General features: G+C 42.4%; 1 protein-coding gene across 1 annotated transcript in view; it reads left to right on the top strand.

The window, feature by feature from the left end:
- The first annotated feature begins 350 nt into the window (after nt 1-350).
- CRYBG1 (crystallin beta-gamma domain containing 1) overlaps nt 351-22,879 on the top strand; it is a 57,629-nt gene continuing 35,100 nt past the window's right edge. Inside the window, exons 1-6 of the mRNA XM_003781571.3 lie at nt 351-1,524; nt 7,968-10,290; nt 13,816-13,863; nt 13,950-14,068; nt 15,893-16,058; nt 18,496-18,635. Coding sequence (XP_003781619.1) covers nt 830-1,524; nt 7,968-10,290; nt 13,816-13,863; nt 13,950-14,068; nt 15,893-16,058; nt 18,496-18,635 — 3,491 coding nt within the window. The 5' untranslated portion in view covers nt 351-829. The remainder of the gene's footprint in view (nt 1,525-7,967; nt 10,291-13,815; nt 13,864-13,949; nt 14,069-15,892; nt 16,059-18,495; nt 18,636-22,879) is intronic.

Consider the following 22,879-nt stretch of genomic DNA (forward strand, 5'->3'; position numbering starts at 1 on the left):
TCTAGAGAGTCCCACCAGCTCGATTGCTAAACCAGTCTCCCCCAAAGATGTAACCTCTTCTAAACTCCCTGAAAGAGACAGCGAGAAGAGTAAATCTCAGAGCAGCCAAACAAAGCAAACGGACTCGAGCGAGGAGGGCGCCCCCCTGCAGAGGCCCCCTGAGGCAGAAGGCGAGCCCTCTGAGAGCTGCGTCCCCGCAGCCCCCCCTGACGCCGACCTGTCACCTTGCTCTAGCAGCAGTGCAGCGGTTACAGCTGTGCAGCAGTGCCATGAAAGTGATTCACCCCAATTAGAACCTCTGGAGGCAGAGGGAGAGACTTTCCCAGATGCCACCGCCGGTGCCAAGCAGCTGCATTCCTCACCCGGGAATTCCTCCAGGCAAGAGTTAGAGACGCCCTCCCGCAGTCCGAGGGAGGACGCTTCACTCAGCGCTGCCTGCGAACAGGAGACTTCTTGGGGTGCAAGGGGTGTGTCGGGGTTGCCCACCCGGGAGCGGCAGGCAGGAGGACTAGGCGAAGCCCTTGACGGAGTCCCCAGCGTGTGTGCCGAGGGAGGTTCTCTGGAGCTCTTAGACGGGCGCAGCCAGCCCCCCAAGGACTCATCTGCTCTGCCAGGTGACCCTTCAAACAAGGGGGCTGAGAACAGGGCCGGTTCCAGGCAGGCCAGCGGCACAGCCCAGCCCAGAGGGAGCGATCCCCGGGCGGGCGAACGCGCGCATCCCTCCACGGTGTTGACTTTGGACATATACTTGAGTAAGACTGAACTGGAGCCGGTGGAAGAGCCGGTCTTGATTACCGACAGGGCAGAAGATTGCGGAGACTCGGACGACATGGAGAAGAGGTCGAGCGGGCGCAGGTCCGGGAGGCGGAGGAAGTCGCAGAAATCCACCGACTCCCCGGGTGCAGACGCCGAGCTGCCCGAGAGCGCGGCGAGGGACGACGCGGTGTTTGACTACGAGGTGGCGCCAAACGCGGCCGCCGACAGCCTCTCGGCGGAAAAGAAAGTGAAATCTCCGCCAGCGGCCCCGGACGGGGGCGTTGCCTCCGCGGGGAGCCCAGAGTCCAAGCCCAGCCCCAGCCCCAAAGGGCAACTCCGAGGGGAGTCGGAGCGGAGCAAACAGCCGCTCCCGGCCTCGTCCCCCACCAAGAAAAAGGGCAGGAGCCGCGCCCCCGAGGCCGTGCCCGCCCCGCCCGCCAGCGGCCCGCGGGCTCCCAGCAAGGAGTCCCCACCCAAGAGGGCGCCCGACTCCGGCCCCGGCCCGGCCGCCAAAAGCGCGGCGGCCGACAGCGGGGAGGAGGCGGCGCGGGTCGTGCCTCGCGAGCTCACGGTCAGGAGCAGCTCGCTGCTGCCCGAGATAAAGCCTGAGCACAAGAGGGGCCCGCTGCCCAACCATTTCGACGGCCGGGCAGAGGGAGGTCGAAGCAGAGAGCTGGGCAGATCGGCCGGACCTGCCGACGCCGACGGCTTGAAGCCCAGGAACCATTTCGGTGCCGGCAGGTCGACTGTGACCACGAAAGTGACCCTGTAAGTATGCGGAATGGGTCCGGGCGGAGTTACGCGTCCGCAGACGTGCTGGGGCCCGCTCCTAGCGGCTGGGGTCTTCCCATTTGTGGAAGAGATGTCTCTGCTCATAATTTCCCAACGGTTAAACTTAATAAAGTGAGGGACCAGTTTACACTGTTAAGGTTTAAGAAGATGACACACGTGGTTGCCTCTTCAGTTAATTCCTATTTTAATATCTGATTTAAATAAAAATAGGATATCCCTTGAGGTTCAGGGTTTACAAACATGATATAGATAAGACTGGATGGTTTTAAATGAATTCAGAATGTACGTGGGTGGTCCAGAGTAGGATGTTCTTAAACGCATATGCAGTGAATTTCAAAACGTGGAACAGACACTAGTGTGTATAAGTTCTGTATGACCCAGTAGCTTTGTTGTGTGTGAGTTTAAGAGACTGCACTGAACCTTTTATGGAACTTAGTGCATTACTGGCCTAAAGGTTTTAAAAAGTCCCTGATACTCCCCTTTATAATGTTAGGGAATCTGTGAAGTGTTTGCTCCCAGATTGAAAAGTAGTTTTAAGTTATTGAATTGGAGAAAGACTAGTGTTCTTACTGGAAGATTATTTGCTAAATGAAAGCACACAACAGGCGGCGGCCTTAGCTTGGTGGGTAGGGAGCCAGCCACATACACTGAGGGTGGCGGACCTGGCCTGGGCCAGCTAAAAAACAACAATGACAACTGCAACAACAACAACAAAAGCTGGGCCTTGTGGCGGCCCCTATAATCCCAGCTACTTGGGAGGCTGAGGCAAGAGAGTAATTGGTTAAGCCCAAGAGTTTGAGGTTGCTGTGAGCTGTAACACCACACACGACAGAGGGTGACATAGTGAGACTTTGTCTCAAAAAAAAAAAAGCACACAACAAATTGACTACTTGTCACTATGTTTATTGATTTTACAAACATTTATTGAGTACGTCCTGTACATGGTACTGTGGTAGGTGCTTGGGGAGAGGGCACTATAACTACGATTCATTTGTTGCCCTTGAAAATTTTATGGCCTCTTCTGTCACACAAGAGGCACACAAATCAGGCCAAGTGGAGTGTCTCACACCTGTAATCCTAGCACTCTGGGAGGTTGAGGCAGGTGGATGGCTTGAGCTCAGGAGTTCAAGACCAGCCTGAGTGAGAGCAAGACCCCATCTCTACTAAAAATAGAAAAACCAGCCCTGCATTGTGGCTGGCGCCAGAAGTCCCAGCTCCTCAGGAGGCTGAGGCAGGATTGCTTGAGCTCAGGAGTTTGAGGTTGCTGTGAGCTAGACTGACACCAAGGCATTCTATTATAGCCTGGGGCAATAGAGTGAGATTTTTGTCTCCAAAAAAAAAAAAAAAAAAACCACTCAAATCAAATAACAATATGTGGTGATTTCTAATCAAACTGCCAAATACATGTTACTATCTGTAAAGGGGCCAGGGAAGTGGTAGAGGGGAAGAAATCACCATCCTTTGGAAGAACTGGGATAAGGGCCCAGATGATAAATGAGATTTGTGTGGGTGGACAGGATAGGGAGGGCGCTCCATAAAACTGTTAAGATCTTCCCTTCCCACACTCCTTCCTGCTCCTCATTCACCAGTCAGCATAGGTGAAAAATGATAAGCTTTGCCTACATTCACACACGTGAGTTTAACAAATGTTAAAAGAGCTGGTATTTTCACATTATCATTCTTGACCAGAGTGGTGTCATTCTATTTGATTTCTTGGGCAAGTAAGCTTTAGAGTAGGAGTTCTGTTTGGTAAATTCTTGGGAGGAAAACGTGCTTAATGAATAACTCGAGCTACCTTGCCAGGTGCCAACCTGGAGACCTTTGATATAGTCAGCTGTTTATTCTGTAACAGTGTCGTAGAAATAACCTGAGTGCATGATGCTCACTATTTGTAGAAGGCCAGAGTGACTGAACAGTGAAACCTCCAAAGTGTGAGGCTTAGAGAAGCGTTAATGTGTATGGGATCTAGGAGGCTTCTCCTGCCTTCACTGAAACCTGTGAAGTGTGAGGCTTAGAGACCCGTGAGCCTTAGAGAGTCATTAGAGTCATTAGAGGCATTGTTGAGTACCGGATCTAGGAGGCTTCTCTTGCCTTCCAATCAGAAGATAGCAGTAGAAAAACCAGACTCTACACTGTTCAGGAGTAAAGAGGGAAGATGTTCTTACCACAAAACTCTTCTTCAAGTGCTGTTTCCTGGAGTAGAACTTTCTCCAGTCTCTTCCTCAGTTCTGATTATTTTCTACCTAAAAATTTTCTTCACTAGACTCAGTTTATTTAATTTTGTTTTGCACATGGCAAGTTGGGAAATTATTTAAATGGAAAACTAATAATTCTTTTTAGTCCTTTGGTCTATTTCTGTTTGACAGTTTTTTTCAGACTCTTTAATTCTTCCTATGACTGGGTGGCAAGTAAAGATGTTAATCAGATTACTTTTTAAAACCATTTTCAACTGTAGAGTTAGAAAAACTTTCATATTTCCTAAAAGATGATGACCGTGAAGCAGCATGTTTATCTGTTAGAAAAGTTCTTTCAAATTCTCTACCAAGTGCTGAATGTTAAAATTCTTAAAATGGTAGAATAAGGATAATCTTCCTCTTATAATTATGGCTTTTTAGACTCCAGATTATTTTCCCCTCTCTCCTTATACTGAGGCATTACAACATGAATTACAGGAGCCTCCCTTTTAATCAGTCTGAACTAGGTTAATTGTAGTGACTCTTGGTAGCAGAACTTAATAACACAGAAAGTTTGGTTGTAAAATGTATTTTGATCTTAGTGTAAATCTTTAATGTGCAGATGTGTGTTTCCTGCCCTTCAGGTAGCTTGTTGGCTAACCTGGAGAGTTTGTCATTTATATCATAAAATACACTTTGATGTTTGAATTGAATACTATTCCTTGAGCTGATAAGTGAGAATTTTTAAAAGTATATTCTCTGGTATGAGACCATTCCTCATTAATTGATAGTATATGAGGGCTCTTTAGATAATCATCTCACTATTTCTATAATTTAATCTTTAAGGAAATGATTATAGGTTCATTTAATTAATTTATTTATTTTTGGAGACAGAGTCTCATTATGTCACCCTTAATAGAGTGCTGTGGCATCACAGCAACCTCAAACTCTTGGGCTTAAGCGATTCTCTTGCCTCAGCCTCCCAAGTAGCTGAGACTGAGGTCCCTGCCACAAGGCCCGGCTATTTTCTTGCTGCAGTTGTCATTGTTGTTTAGCTGGCCCGGGCTGTGTTCGAACCCACCAGCCTTGGTGCATGTGGCTGGCGCCATAACCACTGTGCTATGGGCGCCAAGCCAGTTCATTTTCTTTTTAAATTTAAGATATGGGCCTGTAATAAGGGAGCCCAGAGATCTTATGGAGATGTTAGAGAAAGCAATGCCTAGAAATTTATGAGCATATATCAAATTTATCAAGTATTTAAATGAGACTTTAAAAGATGAAAATAGGCTGAGCATGGTGGCTCACACCTCTAATCCTAGCACTGTGAGGGGCTGAGGCTGGAAGATTGCTTGGAGCCAAGAGTTTGAGACCAGGCTAAGCAAGAGTAGACCCCCATCTATACAAAAAAATAGGAAAATTAGCTGGGTATGGAGTACATGCCTACAGTCCACACCACTTAGAGGGCTGAGGCAGGAGGAGTTTGAGATTGCAGTGAGCTGTGATGATGCCACCGTATGCTAGCCCTGGTGACAGGGAGCCACTATTACAAATAAATAATGAAAGATGAAAATATAAATTCTTAGTGCTGCTTTTGGGAAGGACTTGATGGTAACTAGCCCAGTCTTCCCATTTTATCCACATGGTATCTCTCACCTGAGGTCACACTACCTGTCCCTTCCAGAGGCTCTTTAGGCCCAGCCTTCTTGAAGGCTGAATCCATGCAGGAGGTAGCATCAGATATCAATGCTTCTCTACTTTTGTGGTCTTATTATCAAGGTGGCCTCTAGCATCTGATTACTTTCTTACAGATCTCATAATAATTTGTTGACACTTTAAATCAACCATTCTCAACTTATGGGTCGCGACCCCTTTGTAACAATGAAAATACATCCTGCATATCAGATGTTTACATTACGATTCATAACAGTAGCAAAATTACAGTTATGAAGTAGCAACAAAAATAATTTTATTCTTGGGAGTCACCACAACATGAGGAACTGTATTAAAGGGTTGCGCCTTTAGGCGGCCTGAGGAAGGTTGAGAACCACTGCTTTAAATGATAAAGATGGAACAAACCAGAGGAGCTCATTCAGGCAAGTCTAGTCTGGCCCTTTCTGGGGAAGCAGAATTGTATAGTGGTCAGGAGGATGGCCCCTGCAGCCAGAGCACCTGGCTTCAAATCATGGCCCTGTCACTCACTAGCTGTGTGACCGCAGGCCAGTTACTTCTCTAAGCCTCAGCTTCCTCATCTTAAAATAGAACATATGAAGTTGTACATTAAGTAAACCATATGAAGCATTGCTCAAATACTTGGCAATCAGTGACTGTTGGTGGTTATTATCTCTCCCATTTTACAAACTACTAGACCAGTAGTTTATTTATTTATTTTTTTGCAGTTTTTGACCGGTGCTGGGTTTGAACCCGCCACCTCTGGCATACTCCTTTGAGCCACAGGCACCGCCCACAGACCAGTGGTTTAGACTTTTTTTTTTTTTATTAAACTTTGGAACTCTTCCTTCTGGCAGAGCTTTTATGTAGGCAATATATAAAACAGATAAATGGGAGTGATGATTGTGGTTGAAAGGAAGGTGGTCAGTCCCATCCCTCAGTCCTTTGACTGTAAGTTGTGGGGGGAAAAAAACAACTCTGTTCTAAACCATGTACTTTTTTTTATAGGTACAGAAGGTAGAGTCCAGAGGGGTAAAGTAACTTGACCAAGTTCACACAGATAATTAACATGAAAGGCAGAACCAGAGCCAGCGAATGCCAAACAGAGCAAGTTTTGTTTCCCTGAAAGAAAGCACTGTGTACATGTAAAGACTTGTTATTTCCATGGGGTGGGGGGGCAATTATACCCTAGAAATGTGACAGAGAGGAGACTCTCTTTGCCCGAGAAGTGGTGACCAAACCAACAATTGAGTAATTGGTAAGTAAATTCTGGTACAACCAGGTGATGGACTTTCCTGCAGTCTTAACAAAACATTTCAAATAAATTCTTTAGTATCCTGAAAAGTGTTACCTATAAGGGTCAGTCATCTTGTTTCTTAAAAAAAGAAAAGATATCCACTCTGTAAACAGAATCATCTTAGTTCTATTAAAAACAATTATACAGTGGCAGCGCCCGTAGCTCAGTGGGCAGGGTGCCAGCCACATACACCCAGGCTGGCAGGTTCAAACCCGGCCTGGGCCAGCCTAAACAACGACAACTGCAACAAAAAAATATAGCCGGGCATTGTGGTGGGCGCCTGTAGTTCCAGCTACTCGGGAGGCTGAGGCAAGAAAATTGCTTAAGCCCAAGAGTTTGAGGTTGCTGTGAGCTGTGACGCCACGGACTCTACCAAGGGCAATGTAATGAGACTCTGTCTCAAAACAAACAAACAAAAAACAATTATGCACAGTGTAATCCTAGCACTTTGGGAGGCCAGGGCAGGTGGATTGCTCCAGACCAAGAGTTGGAGACCCTGTCTCTACTGAAGAGACACCTGTAGTCTCAGCTACTTGGGAGGCTGAGGCAAGAGGATCACTGAATCCAAGAGTTTGAGATTGCTGTGAGCTGCGATGATGCCACAGCATTCTACCCAGAATGACAAGTGAGACTCTATCTAAAAAAATAAAAATAATTATGCATATAAAAAAGAGTGAAAATGTACTAGAATGTTAACGGGGATATTCTCTGGTAGGATTTTGAGTTTTAAATATATTTTCCAAATTTTCTACAATCCACACACTTATATAATCAGAGAAAAAAATTATGGGGGAAGGATGACAGAAATAAAATATACAAAGAGGTCAATAATAGATGAATATTTTGTATAGTCTAGCTTTTTGAGATAATATAAAAAACATTATAAGATAGAAAAACATAATTGATGTTGGGGAAATCAGTTACATATTTAAAGTATGGGAATGCGTTAGATATTTGTTCTAAAGTTCTTCAGGCCCTAAGATAGCTTCTAACTCTTGCTAAGCCTGTGTGTGCGTATTAAGTACTCAATAAACTTGATAATGCCTCATTCGTAGAGTTACTTAGCTATGTAATGCTTTCTTTCCTCATATACAAGCAAAATATCTATTAAAAATAGTTGATGGTGTACTTTGGATTGTTTAAAAATAGTTTCATTAAAAAGCAAATGCTACCTATCAGGAAGATGTTAGATTTGTATAGTTTTGTAATAAATTGACTTGTGCATCCCACTTTTTAAAACTAGGTCAATAACTTTATCTCCCTGCTTTTTTTCCTCCTAGCCCTGCCAAGCCCAAGCATGTGGAACTAAATCTTAAACCCCCTAAGAATCTTGACGGTTTGGGAAATGAGCATAATCCATTTAGCCAGCCAGTTCATAAGGGAAACACTGCCACGAAAATCTCCTTATTTGAAAACAAACGGGCAAATAGTAGCCCAAGACACGCCGACCTTCGAGTCACAAGGAACGCTCCTGCTTCTAATAAAACGTATGTAGGGAGGGCGAAACTGAGCTTAGCTAAAAAAGCCAAAGAAATGGAGCAACCGGAAAAGAAAGTGATAGCAAGCAGCCACCAGAACAGCGTGCTGGTGAAGGAAACCTCTGCAGAAGGCAAAGCGCCTACCCCCGAAGAAGGGACTGTGCCAGCGGCCCGAGGAACGCAGGGCGGGCCGACTGCAGAGCGAGCTCTTGGTTCTCAGCCTCACCAAGGTGCTGCTGCAGATGTGCAAACAGATGCCGGCTGCCCTTCAGAACCAGCGGCCACTGCTCTGATGCCTGGGAAGGACCCTCAGCTCTTAAAAGAGGACAACTCAAAGACTGCTGCCAGCGAAAGCTGTGTACTTGAAAATATGACTGATACAGCACGGGACATCCCAGCACAGGACATCCCCGCTGTTGTTGATACCAAAGATGCGCCTCCTGCAACCTCACCACAGGGTCAACTTCCTGACTCCCAGCCCCCAGCCGAGCTGCCTAACGGGCCTTCTCTGTCACTGTCAGCACCCCTTCCCCTGGACGCTTCCCAAAACGCACGTGTTCCCTCTCCCGTAAACGGTTTTCCATGCACCGATCTGAAAGTGTCAGAAAACCATCAAGGATGTATTTTGCCTCAGGATAAGGAAAACACGCCACTCTCCCAACCGGGAGGGGAAATAAGCCCTCCTTTGTCGGCAGAGCCTGGCCCGGAGACTGTGGGAAACGAGGGTCCGTCCAAGGTCCTGGTCCAGGTCAGGTCCTTCGTGCTCCCTGTGGAAAGCACCCAGGACGTCAGCGCCCACCTCATCTCAGAGAGCTCTGAAGTTAGAGAAGTGCAGTTGCCAAGTTGTCACAATAATGAACTTGAGGTGGTTTCCGTTGCAAGTTGTGCTCCCCAGCAAGAGGAAGTAGTGGGCAACAGGAGCGGGCCACCCAAACATACTCATTGCAAAGAGGAACGTGTGGCACAATCTGCCCCAGAAGTCACACCTTCAGACTCAGAGAGAATGCTACCTCTTCAGGCTCAGAGTCAGGACCACAAAACGCCCCTGACAACCGAATCCAGTCCTACCGACTCCCCCCACGATGGAAATCACTTACACACTCCTCAAAGGCCAGCTGGAAGTGTTGTGAATGGCCAGAGCAGCCCTGCCAGTCTTTTGAACAACTCTGCGAATAGTGACGACAGTGTGCTTGATTCTTCTTCTGATATGGAAAAATTCACCGAAATTATAAAGAAGATGGATAGTGCTGTTTGTGTGCCCCTGAAGAAAAAGAAGGCCAGGGTGCCCAACTCTCCCGCCCCTCACTTTGCCATGCCTCCAATTCACGAAGACAATTTAGAAAAGGTGTTTGATCCCAATGTGTTTACCTTTGGGTTGGGGAAAAAGGAAAACCAAACAGAAATGTCACCAGCTTTACATCTGATGCAGAACCTTGACACAAAATCCAAACTGAGACCCAAACGGGCCTCCACTGAGCAGAGCATGCTCTTCAAGTCCTTGCACACGAACACTAATGGGAAAGACGAAACTGTGGTGACTCCAGTACCAAATGACAAAGAGAACAGGGACGTCACCAACGGGGGAGTTAAGAGATCCAGGCTAGAAAAAAGCACCCTTTTTTCAAGCTTATTATCTTCTCTACCACAAGACAAAATCTTTGCTCCCTCTGTGACATCAGTCAATACTATGACCACAACTTTCAGCACTTCTCAGAACAGTTCCCTATCTCAGCCCGTGACTGAGGGAGCCCCGCCCTGTGGTTCAAACAAAGAACAGCCAAATCTTCCACCCAGCAGCTCCTTAAAGGTCTTCAATTTCGACTCGTCAAGTACATCTCATTCAGGTTTGAAAAGTCCCAGCCACGTGGACAAATACGTACAAAAAGAGGAAATCAAGGAAGATCTAGATTCACGGAGCAACCTACACCTGCCAGAAACTACATTTTCTGAATTTTCAAAACTGAAGAACAACGAAAATATGGAAAAGGCTAATCATATAGAAAGTGTTTTTAAATCAAGCCTGCCAAACTATGGAAACAGTGACACCGACTTCGTGGGTCTTTTCAAATCAAGCCGGTATGACCCGAGCATTTCTTTTTCTGGAATGTCATTATCAGATACAACGGTAAGTAACAGCATGTTATAGTTGGGGTATTTGTAAAACATGGGGGGAGAGGGATGATGAACAACTCCTGTTACTCATTTAGAAATGGTTATACTTCTGTACAGTAATTTTCTGTTCACATATTTGAAAACCTGCTGTGTCTGTTAGGGTCTGAGAAAAAGGTATTAAGATTCTTCTCTCAAGCCATTTGTAGTCTAGCAGGGAGATTAAGCTACAGATATTTTAAGGCCCATGTGAATTTGTACTTTGCATTACAAAAGATATAGATAAGGTGATTTGAGAGTTCAGAGACTGACAAGATACTTCTTACCTATTCTGTATAAAAATGTTCAATACTATACTTAGAATTTTGAAGATTTATGAAGCAACTTCCTCTATTTGGAAAGGCCCCAGCCAAAGAGACTTTCCTAGTCCCTTTTCTCACTCTGTGAGATTCTAAGTAGCAAGTACATGTTTGTCCCATGCAATTGAGTATTTTCTCTTTTGGGGGAAATAATTTTAAACAGAGAAATAGCTTTGTTTTCTTTTGTTTTGAGACAGAGTCTCACTTTGAGACCCTGGGTAGAGGGCCATGGAGTCATAGCTCACTGCAACCTCAAACTCCTGGGTTTAAATGATTCTCTTGCCTCATCCTCCCAAGTAGCTGGGACTACAGGTGTCTACCACAGCACGTGGCTATTTTTAGAGATAGGGTCTTACTCTAGCTCAGGCTGGTCTTGAACTCCTGAGTTCAAGCAATCCACCTGTCTTGGTCTCCCAGAGTCCTAGGATTACAGGTATGAGCCACCGCACCCAGCCAGAGAAATAATTTTATTTCTGCCAAGTTGTGAGGAGTAAGGAATTTTGGTTTACATTCAATCTTTCCTTTAATGACAAGAAAATATGACTTTGAAGAATAAGTTTGGTTTTTGCATGTTCTCTTACTTGACTGCCAGAAGTAGTTTTTTTAACTCAGTTTTTGGTGTGAGACTTTTTGTTACCAAGTTTAATACTCACGTTGGAGGATAGTGAAAGAGGAAGGCAGATACAGAGTTCCGAGGTTGGCTCTGCCAGGCTGGACACCTGAGTGGAGCACCAGCCCATCTGGCCCGTGCAGACCATGGTCTAGCAGTTTACTTTTAAACGAAATGAAAATACTTTGCACCCTTCCTCATGTATACCGGGGACTGCAGCATGTTTCAATGTGCTGATGGGCCTTTGTTACAATCCTATCATAGAAGGTGGTTTTGGAAGCTCTTTTTAAATTACATAGTTGGTTTCCAGCAGAGGCGCAGATACCCTTTTTCACATGATTTTGTATACCCCAGTGGGCTTCAAAGCTTTTGGTCTTAGGTCCCTTTTACATTTTAAAATTATTGAGAGGCTCGACACCTGTGACTCAAGTGGCTAAGGCATCAGACACATACACCTGAGCTGGCGGGTTCAAATCCAGCCTGGGCCTGCCAAAGAACAATGACGGCTGCAACCAAAAAATAGCCGGGTGTGTGGCGAGCGCCTGTGGTCCCAGCTACTTGGGAGGCTGAGGCAAGAGGATCGCTTGAGCCCAGGAGTTGGAGGTTGCTGTGAACTATGATGCCACTCTACCCAGGGTGACAGGTTGAGACTCTATCTCAAAAAATAAAATAAAATTTTAAGAATGCCAAAGAGCTTCTGTTTAAATGGGATATGCTTATAAGAATTTCCTATATTAGAAATTGAGAAAATTTTAATGCAGCAGAACACACAAGTGTACATTCCATAAGCCATCAGAGCAACGATGTCATCGCATGTGACATCGACGGAGCCTTGTACATCACTGGACACTTGTGAGGAGAGAAGATGGGAAAAGCAGATTACCTCCCCTTCTTAAAAAATAGTTTTGACCCTCCTAATGGACTCCCTGAAAGTATCCTGGGGAACTCCCAGGGACCTCAGGAGCATGTTTTTGGCCTTTGGAGAAAATCATTGCTGTGGGGCCAGGCGCCTATAATCCTAGCACTCTGGGAGGCCAAGGCAGGTGGATTGCTTGAGCTCAGGAGTTTGAGACCAGTCTGAGCAAGAGGGTGACCCTGTCTCTAAAAATAGCCAGGGGTTGTGGCAGGCGCCTATAGTCCCAGCTACTTGGGAGATTGAGGCAGGAGGACTGCTTAAGCCCAAGAATTTGAGGTTGGTGTGACCTATGATACCACGGCACTTTACCAAGGGTGACATAATGAGACTCTGTCTTAAAAAAAAAAAAAATGGAAAAAACCACTGCTGTAAACAAATAAGACTGAATCAGCCTATAGAACTCAGAAATCATGAAATTCTTAAGTATATCAAGCACAAAATTTCCTCTAGCCTACTTCCATTTATTATGGCTTTGTTCTTTTTAATTGTTCTTAGTCACTTCTCTCATTTGACTACAGCCTGACAGAGCCTGACAACAGAATATACAGAGTCTCCCTGTGAAAACCAAGTCAAACGGTGTAAAAAGGAGAACTGAATACAATTTTTCAAGGCCTTTTATGATTTAAAACATTTGTTTCTTTTGATTCTGGGATTTGTTGAATTTCGTTTTAAATTTTAGACGTTTTCTTTAGCTTACCTGTTTCTCATGTGTATGTATGAATAAATGAGTGCAGGCCATTTTGGTTTCTAATAATGCTCTAGTGGAACGTTATGGGCTTGTGAGTCTATTACACTGTGGTGTGATGCAAGACGGATCAGATCAAAGGCAGTTCTTAAAATAGGCACACCTGGTCAGCACTGAAAGTAGTCCCTGTTTTGTAATGTTTTTACACATATAATTATTATTTTTATTATGCATTTCTAGTTTTACTGGTCTTGTCAGATGGTCTTGAAAATGATTAATTTTTGGAGCCACATAAAAATGTTTTGTCCATCCAAAAAGGAGGATTAAGTATACCATGTGAAATGTACATCATGAAATATACCCTAAACACTTTTATTTAGACCAGTAGTTATATGACAATAGACGTTACTATGAAAAAAACATAGATTCAGGTAGGGTGTGTAAATGAATACATAAAACTGATTCTACTCTTTCTAGATAAGTAATACATTCTATTTTATATTTTTAAATTTTTTTTTCTTTATTACAAACCAATATGAGGGTACAAAGTTTTAGATTATATAGCTCTCACTTCCAGGGTCAAGTTCCAGTTAGTAATATATTCTAACTTCTCTTTATCTGAGATTATACTGAGATTATTTGAATCATGATCTCTTAGATGGGTTTTTAGTATGTGAACTGACATAAAACATAGGTCTGACTTTTGGACCCTGAGTTTCCTAGCATTGGTGGAAATAGATGTTTAAATGAGGAGAAATTGAAAGGCAAATTCAGTCAGAGGAGAAGAAAGCTCTTAATTTAAAAGTATAAACTCAAAGAGTTTTAACAACTTTAGGGTAGATTAAAGTGGACATGTTTCAAAATTAGTAAATTGTGAAGTTCAATATGATCTAGCTACAGGGTCACAGTGGAGAAGAGATGGTGATGGAAAGATATAATTATTTGTTGTGTTCTTGTTCATCTGATTACAGACCTTTAGAGGAAGTGTACAAAATAAACTCAATCCCCGACCTGGGAAGGTAAGGTGATTTTCTATTTCTGGTCTGTTTTATTTCGGTCTGCTGGAGTACGACAAAGTGTGCTTATCCCTTTCATTTTCTTGTAGGTAGTGATATATAGTGAACCCGACGTCTCTGACAAGTGCATTGAAGTTTTCAGTGATATTCAGGATTGCAGTTCGTGGGGCCTCTCTCCACTGATACTCGTGAAAGTTGTAAGAGGATGGTAAGAATGGTACTGTAAGCTCCTGACTTACAGTGTTTGCGTTTTACATTCTTAATTACCTATTTGGTCCTTACTAATTTAAAATGATTGCTTTTAGCAATGGTAAGTGCAGAAAATACTACTTATAGTAGAATAAGGAATTCATATTAAAAAATATGGCTTTAAATCACATTTCTGATTGTAGGAGTTATATATGTTTGTGGGAGAAAAATTAGGAAAGTACAGGAGAGTAAGCTGTGACCTTGCCTTGGACTAGTCATACATCTAGGTCTGTAATACGTACTTTTGGTTGATGGGTTTTAAATGAGAGGTTGATAAGAATTGCATTAGCCGTGTTGATAGGCCTGTGATTTTTTAAAAAAATTCTATAAGGAAAGACATTTTTAATGAAACTTCAGTGAAAGACTAACCTAAAATTTAATTTACTTTCCAATTTTTCAACAAAAGATAGTTGTGAAAAAGAAACTAGTGAAAATGAGCTAGAGTATTATTAGAAACCAAAATGGCTTGTACTCAGTTTCTAAAATTGTTTACCAGATTAATTTCCTTTTTAATTCTTGAAAATACACAGGAAGTTAAAGAAAGGGCAACTTAACAAGAACTAACTGATCTAGCGTAATACTTATCTTTGGCATCTGTTTATAACCTTCTTTGAAGTAAAGATGGTAGAGTTCTAATCATTTATGGTTTAAAAAAATGAATAAGTTTTTCTTTTGGTTTCCATCTGAATAAATATGCAGCAACTTGCCTATAAGATTTTTAGATATTTTATTTTTTATTTTATTTATTTATGTATTTATTTATTTGAGATACTTGGTACAGTGCTGTGGTATCACAGCTGACAGCAACCTCAAACTCTTAGGTTCAAGCCATCCCCTTGCTTCAGCCTCCTGTGTAGCTGGAACTATAGTCGCCTGCCACAACACCTGGCTATTTTTAGAGACGAGGTCTCGCTCCGGCTCAGGCTGGTCTGGAACTCATGAGCTCAGGCAATCCACTTTTTGGCTGGGCCAGGTTTGAACCCGCCACTCCCATATATGGAACCGGTGCCCTACTCCTTTGAGCCACAGGCGCCGGCTGATTTTTAGATATTTTAATATATTTTTTTCTGCATGTTCAACATAGTCGTTAGAAAAACAGAGTTTATTTTGATTCTATAATTTGAAGATTGAGAATTGCAAACAAGTTTTGTGTAGCAGTTTTAATAGAACAGTGCTTTTTCCATGTTTTGCAATTTTTGTTGGCTTTTTCTTGAAAGCCTACACACTTACACTATCATACATTGGCAGCCTTCAGCCCTTAGTGGGAAGAATATTTTTAAAATGCTTTCCAGTGTCATGCTTATAGTTCTTTGAATCAACATATTCATTGATATGGCTGTGATATGTAAGGGAAAATCCCTCGAAAAGAAATGTTTTCTATACACATAAGGAGAACAAAAACTCTACTACAGTAAAACGCTCATTTATAAACGACATATTATAATTTCCACTAACTGGCAATTCTTTAGGTCATTAGTAGCTTTATAATATTCATATTGACAACCCAACGGTTCTTGAAGATCCTGATTATAGTTCTTGAATTATCAGACGCTTAATTATACCCAGTAAGTTTTAGTGTTAGGGAGATCATGTGCTATTGTAATTGCTGGAGAATTGTCACTAATATATATATATAGTGACTAATATATAATTGCCACTATATATATATAGTATAGTATGTGTGTATATATATAGTGGCAATTAGCCAGAATGTTCATGTTTGAGTAATCAAAACTTTTCTCCCCAAGAGTGGCTAATGATTTTGCTGTGCTTCCTTCTTTAGTTGGATTTTGTATGAGAAGCCAAATTTTGAAGGGCACTCTATCCCCTTAGAAGAAGGGGAACTGGAACTCTCCGGTCTCTGGGCTGTGGAAGAAGTTTTGGAAAGGAATGAGGAAGCAGAGTCTGATCGGCCTGTGATGATTGGTTCAATCAGACTTATGGTCCAGGTAGGTGGTGTTAAGTCTGGATTTCACTTATTCATTCAGGAAATACTTGATTCTTATCTTAAGGGAAAGTTCATTTTATGAAATGAGTTGGAAAAATTTGGGGTGCTTTATGGATGTATTTTCTATAATTTAAGTATTTTTGTGCACTTTAAAGAAGTAGAAAATAAACCTTGTAATTGGTTAGGTGTTTTTCACAGTAAATCCTTAAGTCTCTCATTCCAAATGTATTTTACTTAGTAACCTGGGGTGGATGAGTTCTGTATGAACAGGTTTTTCTTTAAGTCTTTTTGGTTAGTGCATGAGTTCTTTGAGTGGTTTATAGGCATTCTATTTTGGAAAAATAAATAATCCGGAAATAATGTAGTTGTTCAAATGTGGGGTTTCCTGTGAGTTTAAAAAATATTATTTGATATATTTGAGGCCACTTCATGGATTGGGTAAAATTTCTTGGTTTCTTGTTCATTGATGAGGAAGAAGGTGTTATCAGAATCTTTCTTTGTGGCTCTTGGGATTTGATGATTTGAGATTTATATTTTAAAAATGTAATTACTGATGCCTTCCAAGTAGAAAATGAAAATTTCAAGTTTTGTAGAGATGAGTGTCAAAGTGCAATAAGGAGAAAAGGCAGGTTCTCCAATGAGTAAGAATGAGTCACAGTTTTTGGCAGAGGAAAGCGCTCCCCATTTCCTAGGTCAACATTTCTGAGTGACTTAGATGATAATTGGTGTTCTAAATGACTTATCTTCTAATAGCTTTAAGTACATAATGTGATAAGCCGAAGTAAGACAGGAGGAGCCTTACTGCAAAATGTCCTCATTAGTGGAATATTTTACCCAGAGTTTTCATTTTTTTGCTCAAATAATATTGGTAATAAATCAGTGTTTAAAAATGTTGTTTGAATCTCATTGTCCTGAAGTGCCCTCTCTTCTTTTTTTGAATCCTCAATCCTTTTTTTGGCCATATTCTAATGTGCTTGTTCTGTGGTTTTAATAATAATATAGATATAATGCTCTACTTTTTTTTAATTTAACACTGTGGTTCCAAATCCTCTTTTCCTCTCTGTACTATTCTCCTGAAGATCATAGTCTGTTGGTAAGACCTCTTTGACTGCTTTTAAGTAATGTACGTTTTGAGTTATATCACTTGGTACCCCGTAAGGGCTTTGAAATTCTCAAGGTGATTAATTTGGAAGAATTAGGATTAGGATCAAGATTTGAAAGTAAGATTAGGATTTGCACTGGGGGGGAGATATCAGACTTAAGTGTAGTAAGGATGTTGGGGGACATTTAGAAAGGGGGGTAGGGAAATACTCTCTCTTATTTCACCTGCAGACTTAATACAGCAAATGCATTTTCATGTTACTAGTTTGGGGTTTAGCTAACCCTCATATTCTGTAAAATGACATGTTACTTAGTACATAAATCAGAGACCATCATTGATTTATTATTTCTTCTTTTAGTCAGTCTGAAGTTTGTTTCTAGTTTTCTACATCATTTTAAATAATGCTGTGTGAACATTTTTGTGTTCACATTTTAATAATTTATTATTTTATGATTTGTTTCCTTGGATTAAATTTTTCTGAATAATGTCCTGTTAAAGGGTATGGTTTATGGCTTCTGATACGTCAGAAATTATATTTTCTTTACCCATTGCATGGTTTCTTGAAAGATGAAACGTAAGTCACAATGTATATTCAAGAGGGTCACCTTTTCAATTCATTAGAGTTGCTCCTTTTGGTAATGTGTGAAGGAGCCTCACCTGAGCTGACCCAAGTGTTAATATTTCTTCTGTACCTCAGTTCACCTGGCTCAGCAACAGAGAAGAGGTTCAGTAAATAGTCAATTAATGCTGAGGCACTCAGCCAGGAGGGGCCTTTTGAAGAGTGTTTGATGGGCCGTGGATATGTAGGGCATGGAACAGTGATCCAAGTATGGAGATTTGTAAGTCACTGTGAATGTGGGTTTTTCCCTTTATGACTTAGCCCAAATCATCATGGTAGAGAAATGGTGACTCATAGTCGGGGAGAGTTACAGCAGAGAGCTCATGGGCACAAAATGATAGTTGAGGGAGACTACAGGTGCAGCCGTGCTGCAGACTAATCTGCATGTGGATAATTATAGCAGAGCAAGGGAACCAAAACCCCCAAAGCCAAGGGAGAAGGTGATAAATTTGTTCCACACCTCTAGTAAAATATATTTTCTTTGCTTTGAGTGTTATCACTGAGATTATCGGACTAAAGCAGTGCCTGCTCCGAAAGAGGCATATTATTAATTCATGGATGAAAACAGGAAAGGATTCAATGGCAGGGATACAATGGGAAATGTATGCTTCAGGCTTCTTTTAAATAGTTGCAAGGAAGAATAATGAGCTCACCATAGGGTTGGATATGTGGTAAAATCATTATTACACGTACACATGTATATGTATGTTATTTCAGGATTATAGAATTAGTCAAATCGACTTATTCACTGAACCAGACGGGTTAGGACTCCTCAGTTCCTACTTTGATGATATTGAAGAAGTGCAGGGATTTGGTGTCATGCAGAAGACTTGTTCCATTAAAGTCCATCAGGGCACGTAAGTATTTCATTTTAAATACAATTTGAATGAAGCTTTTTTTGTGAGTATAGTACTGGAAAGAGAGGACTTAAGATGTTTCGCCTCTGATTTATTGTCCTGTTAAATAATCACTGACTGTAAGGTAGATTTATAAGGCACATAAAATGTTTATGCAATCACACATATGTTGCTCTGACACACCTCTTTACAAATAATCATGATTTGTTAGAGGAAGCATAGGAGAAAAATCACATTTTCAGTGTACAGCCTTCCTTATCAGAGAGGAATCTGATTCACTCAGAGCTAAGTAACAGATTATACCTTCACGGTAACTCAGAGGAGGTGATTCAGAGCATGTGCCCTGATCCTTCAGGTGGGACGGAAGCCAACACAGGTGGTGCTTCCTTTACCATTTTCACACAATGCTGTCCAAAGCCCCTGGGATGTTGGTTCCACAAATCACAGGAAACAGCAAGAATAATCTAAAGGAAACGGGAATATCTCAGATAGGGGAGAAATCAGGATAGAAAGTACAGACTGCAGGACCCAAAAATGTGGCCTCTGATGTGGGGCATACAGCCCAGGGCACAGGAAGGACAGACGCCGAGATGTAGGACAAAAGAAATAAATGCAACAGGTGGTGCCTGTGGCTCAAGGAGTAGGGCGTCAGCCCCATATGCTGGAGGTGGTGGGTTCAAACCCAGCCTCGGCCAAAAACTGCATAAAAAAAAATAATAAGTACAGCACTGAAACGTTTTTATATTTTATTTAGACTCTTCGTGGCTTAAGACTTTTGTGTACTTTTCTAATACGCATAGTATTTTAATGCAGTGGTCATGTATGTAATTTATATTCATGTATTCAGAGAGCGTGCAACTGTTTTTACTAATGGACTAATGTAGTTTATAAAAAATTTGTAGCCTCCATAAAGGGATATAGGCTATCTCTGGAATTGTCTCAGTGCCCACAGCTCAGCAGCTAGGATGCTGGTCACATTCACTGGGGCTGGCGGGTTCAAATCCAGCCGGGGCCCGCCAAACAACAATAACCACTACAACAAAAAAATAGATGTCTATGTGTTGTGGCAGGCGCCTGTAGTCCCTGCTACTCGGGAGGCTGAGGCAAGAGAATAGCTTAAGCCCAAGAGTTGGAGGTTGCTGTGAGCTGTGATGCCAACAGCACTCTACCAAGGGTGACATAGTGAGACTCTGTCTCAAAAAAAAAAAGAATTATCTCTGGAATGGATGAGAAAGCACTTTTTTTTGGCTGGGGCTGGGCTTGAACCTGCCACCCTGGGCATATGGGGCCAGCACCCTACTCCTTGAGCCACAGGCACCACCCAGATAAGGCATTTCTTACGCCTGTTGTTTGCATTCTATTGACTGCCAAAAGTCTTGGTTTGCTGTTGTTCATATCTTTGAAATGGTTCGTGCAAAAGGTAGAAATTGGGTAAATTTGGTATCATAGAGTATGATTTTTTGATCCTCAAAAGTCAGGAACTAAAAACCTCTAGGCAACTTACTAGGGAGTGGGGCTGCTGAGATTCGGCCTGAGGGGTAGCAGCCATCCTGGAGTAGTGGAGTGTGGTCACAGTCAGCTCCCAAGTAGTTCTGTGGGAGAGAAAGTAGATGTGCTCTCTGTTCTTTCATAGGAGGTGCCAGAAAAAAACAGTAGAAATTAGAGGTGGATTTTTCACTTGACCTCAGGAAGAATTTTCTAGTAGTTGTAGAGCAGTGAAAATGGAAGTGGGCTGCTCTGTCAGGTGGAGGGCTTCTCACCGCAGCATGGGCAGCAGTAGAGGACAGATGCGGGTTCATCTAGGCTGTCCGGGGGGATGCAGAGTGTGAGTTACATGCCTCTTTATGACTGTGGGTTCCCTGAGTTATTTGCCTTTAACATTTTGGAATATAACATACTGAGGAAAAGGTTCACAGAAAGTAAATGTACACTATATATTTTTATTTTTATTATTATTATTTTTTTGAGACAGAGTCTCAAGCTGTCGCCCTGGGTAGAGTGAGGTGGCGTCATAGCTCACAGCAACCTCAAACTCTTGGGCTTAAGCAATTCTCTTGCCTCAGCCTCCCAAGTAGCTGGGACTACAGGCGCCCACCACAATGCCCGGCTATTTTTGTTGTTGTTGCAGCAGTTGTCATTGTTCTTTTTTAGCTGGCCCAGACTGGGTTCGAAACTGCCACCCTCGGTGTATGTGGCTGATGCCCCACCCACTGAGCTATGGGCACCACCTAAATATACACTTTAACAAATAATGAAGTGAGCACCCAAGTCAGAACTAAGACACTCCCAGCACCCTAAACCTCCCCCCCCAAACTCCTTTCCTTTGCCAGTTTCCTCTTTTGGAAAGCAACCTCCCTCTCAGATGACTGAGATAATAACAATAAACTATTTTAAATTGCACATGAACTTTATGGCCACCCTATATTTATTAGGGCAGGTTTTAGGGTATTAAGAGTAACGCTAATTTAAATATCTACTTGAAATGCAAAATTATTTTCTAAGGGCAATGTACATTTTATTGCTTTTGAAAAAAAATTTTAAATGGCACATAATAATTATATGTATTTATGGGGTACAGTATGATGTTTTGACGTGATCAAATCAGGGTAATTAGCAAATCCATTACCTCAAACCTTGTTTCTTTGCAGTGAGAACCTTCAGAATCTTTCTAGCTATTGTAAAATGTAGATCATGATTAACTGTAGTCAGGCTACTGTGCAATTGGCCACCAGAACTCATTCCTGCTAACTGTGACTTTGTTGCCATTGACCATCCTCTCCCCAGCCCTGTCTGCATTCTCTGCTCTCTGGCAACCTCTCTTCTGTCCTCTATGAGATTAACGTTGTTAGCTCCCCCGTGTGAGTGAGGACGTGCGTTATTTGCCTTTCCATCCCTAGCTCATTTCACGTAACATAACTTCTTCCACGTTCATCCATGTTGTCACAAATGATTTCATAAAAAGGATTTTATACTTTTTATGGCTGAATAATACTCCATTGTGTATATAAGCCACTTTTTTTTTTGTTTTGGTAACTGGTATCAGTATACCTCGTTTTCTTTTCCGTTCCTCTGTTGTTGGAAACCTAGATTGATCTCATACCCTGGCTATTGGGACAGTGCTGAAGTAATCGTGGGAGTCCAGATACCCCTTTGACATACTGATTTCATTTCTTTAGGTCATATGCCCAGTAGTGGGATTGCTGGATCGTATAAGTAGTTGTATTTAATTTTTGGGGAAATGTCCCCACTGTTTTCTGTAACAGCTGTTCTAGTTGACATTTTTACCAACAGTGTGTAAAGGTTCGGTTCTCTTTTCTCCACATCCTCACCAATACTTATTTTTTTTTTGTCTTTCTGTTAATAGCTATTCTAACTGGAATAAGGTAAGGTATCTCATGGTGTTTTGATTTGCATTGCCCTGATGATTAGCGATATTGAACGTTTTTTCATATACCTGTTGGCCATTTGCATGCCTTCTTTTGAAAAATTTACTGCTTTTAAGTAGTTTACATTTTGAGTTATATCATTGGTATTCCATAGACCTTAAAGGGCTATGAACTTTCTCAGGGTGATTAATTTGGAAGTGAGAATTAGGAAAGGCTTCTTCTCTGTATACCCTCTCTAAATATGGTAAGAAATTGGGACTTTAACAAATATAAACCTAAAACAGTGACTATGAGATGTATCCATTTCAATAAATCAGTGAATTAATTGGGCATATGCTATGTGCTACATGCTGTTCTAGGCACTAGGAGTATGGCAGTGTGTGCATAAATGATGTCCCTGTTCTCACAGAATAGGCAGAGCAAAGACATCTGCAATGTGCCAGATGGTAAAGGCTATAAGAAACATAAATTACAGAGAGGGGAAGGAGCAATGCTATTCGGATAGGATGGTGACTAAAGGTCTCTGATGACATTTAATAGGGACCTGAGGAAGTGAGAGTCTGCTCTGGAGCTACCTGGGGGAGCAGGGGCAGGGCAGTGACCCAGGGCAGGAAGCACAGCATTTGCAGAAGCCCTGCCAGGCATGTTGGGGCAACAGCTGGGAGGCTGAGGCAGGTGCAGCAGCTGAGCGAGGAGGCTGGATGGGAGGAGGCCTCACATGGAGGCTGGATGAAAGGAGGCCTCACATGGAGGCTGGATGGGAGGAGGCCTCACATGGAGGCTGGAAGGGAGGAGGCCTCACATGGAGGCTGGAAGGGAGGAGGCCTCACTTGGAGGCTGGAAGGGAGGAGGCCTCAC

Source organism: Otolemur garnettii, unplaced genomic scaffold (assembly GCF_000181295.1).
Source record: "Otolemur garnettii isolate 467f Iridium unplaced genomic scaffold, OtoGar3 scaffold00002, whole genome shotgun sequence".
Taxonomy (NCBI): Eukaryota; Metazoa; Chordata; class Mammalia; order Primates; family Galagidae; genus Otolemur; species Otolemur garnettii.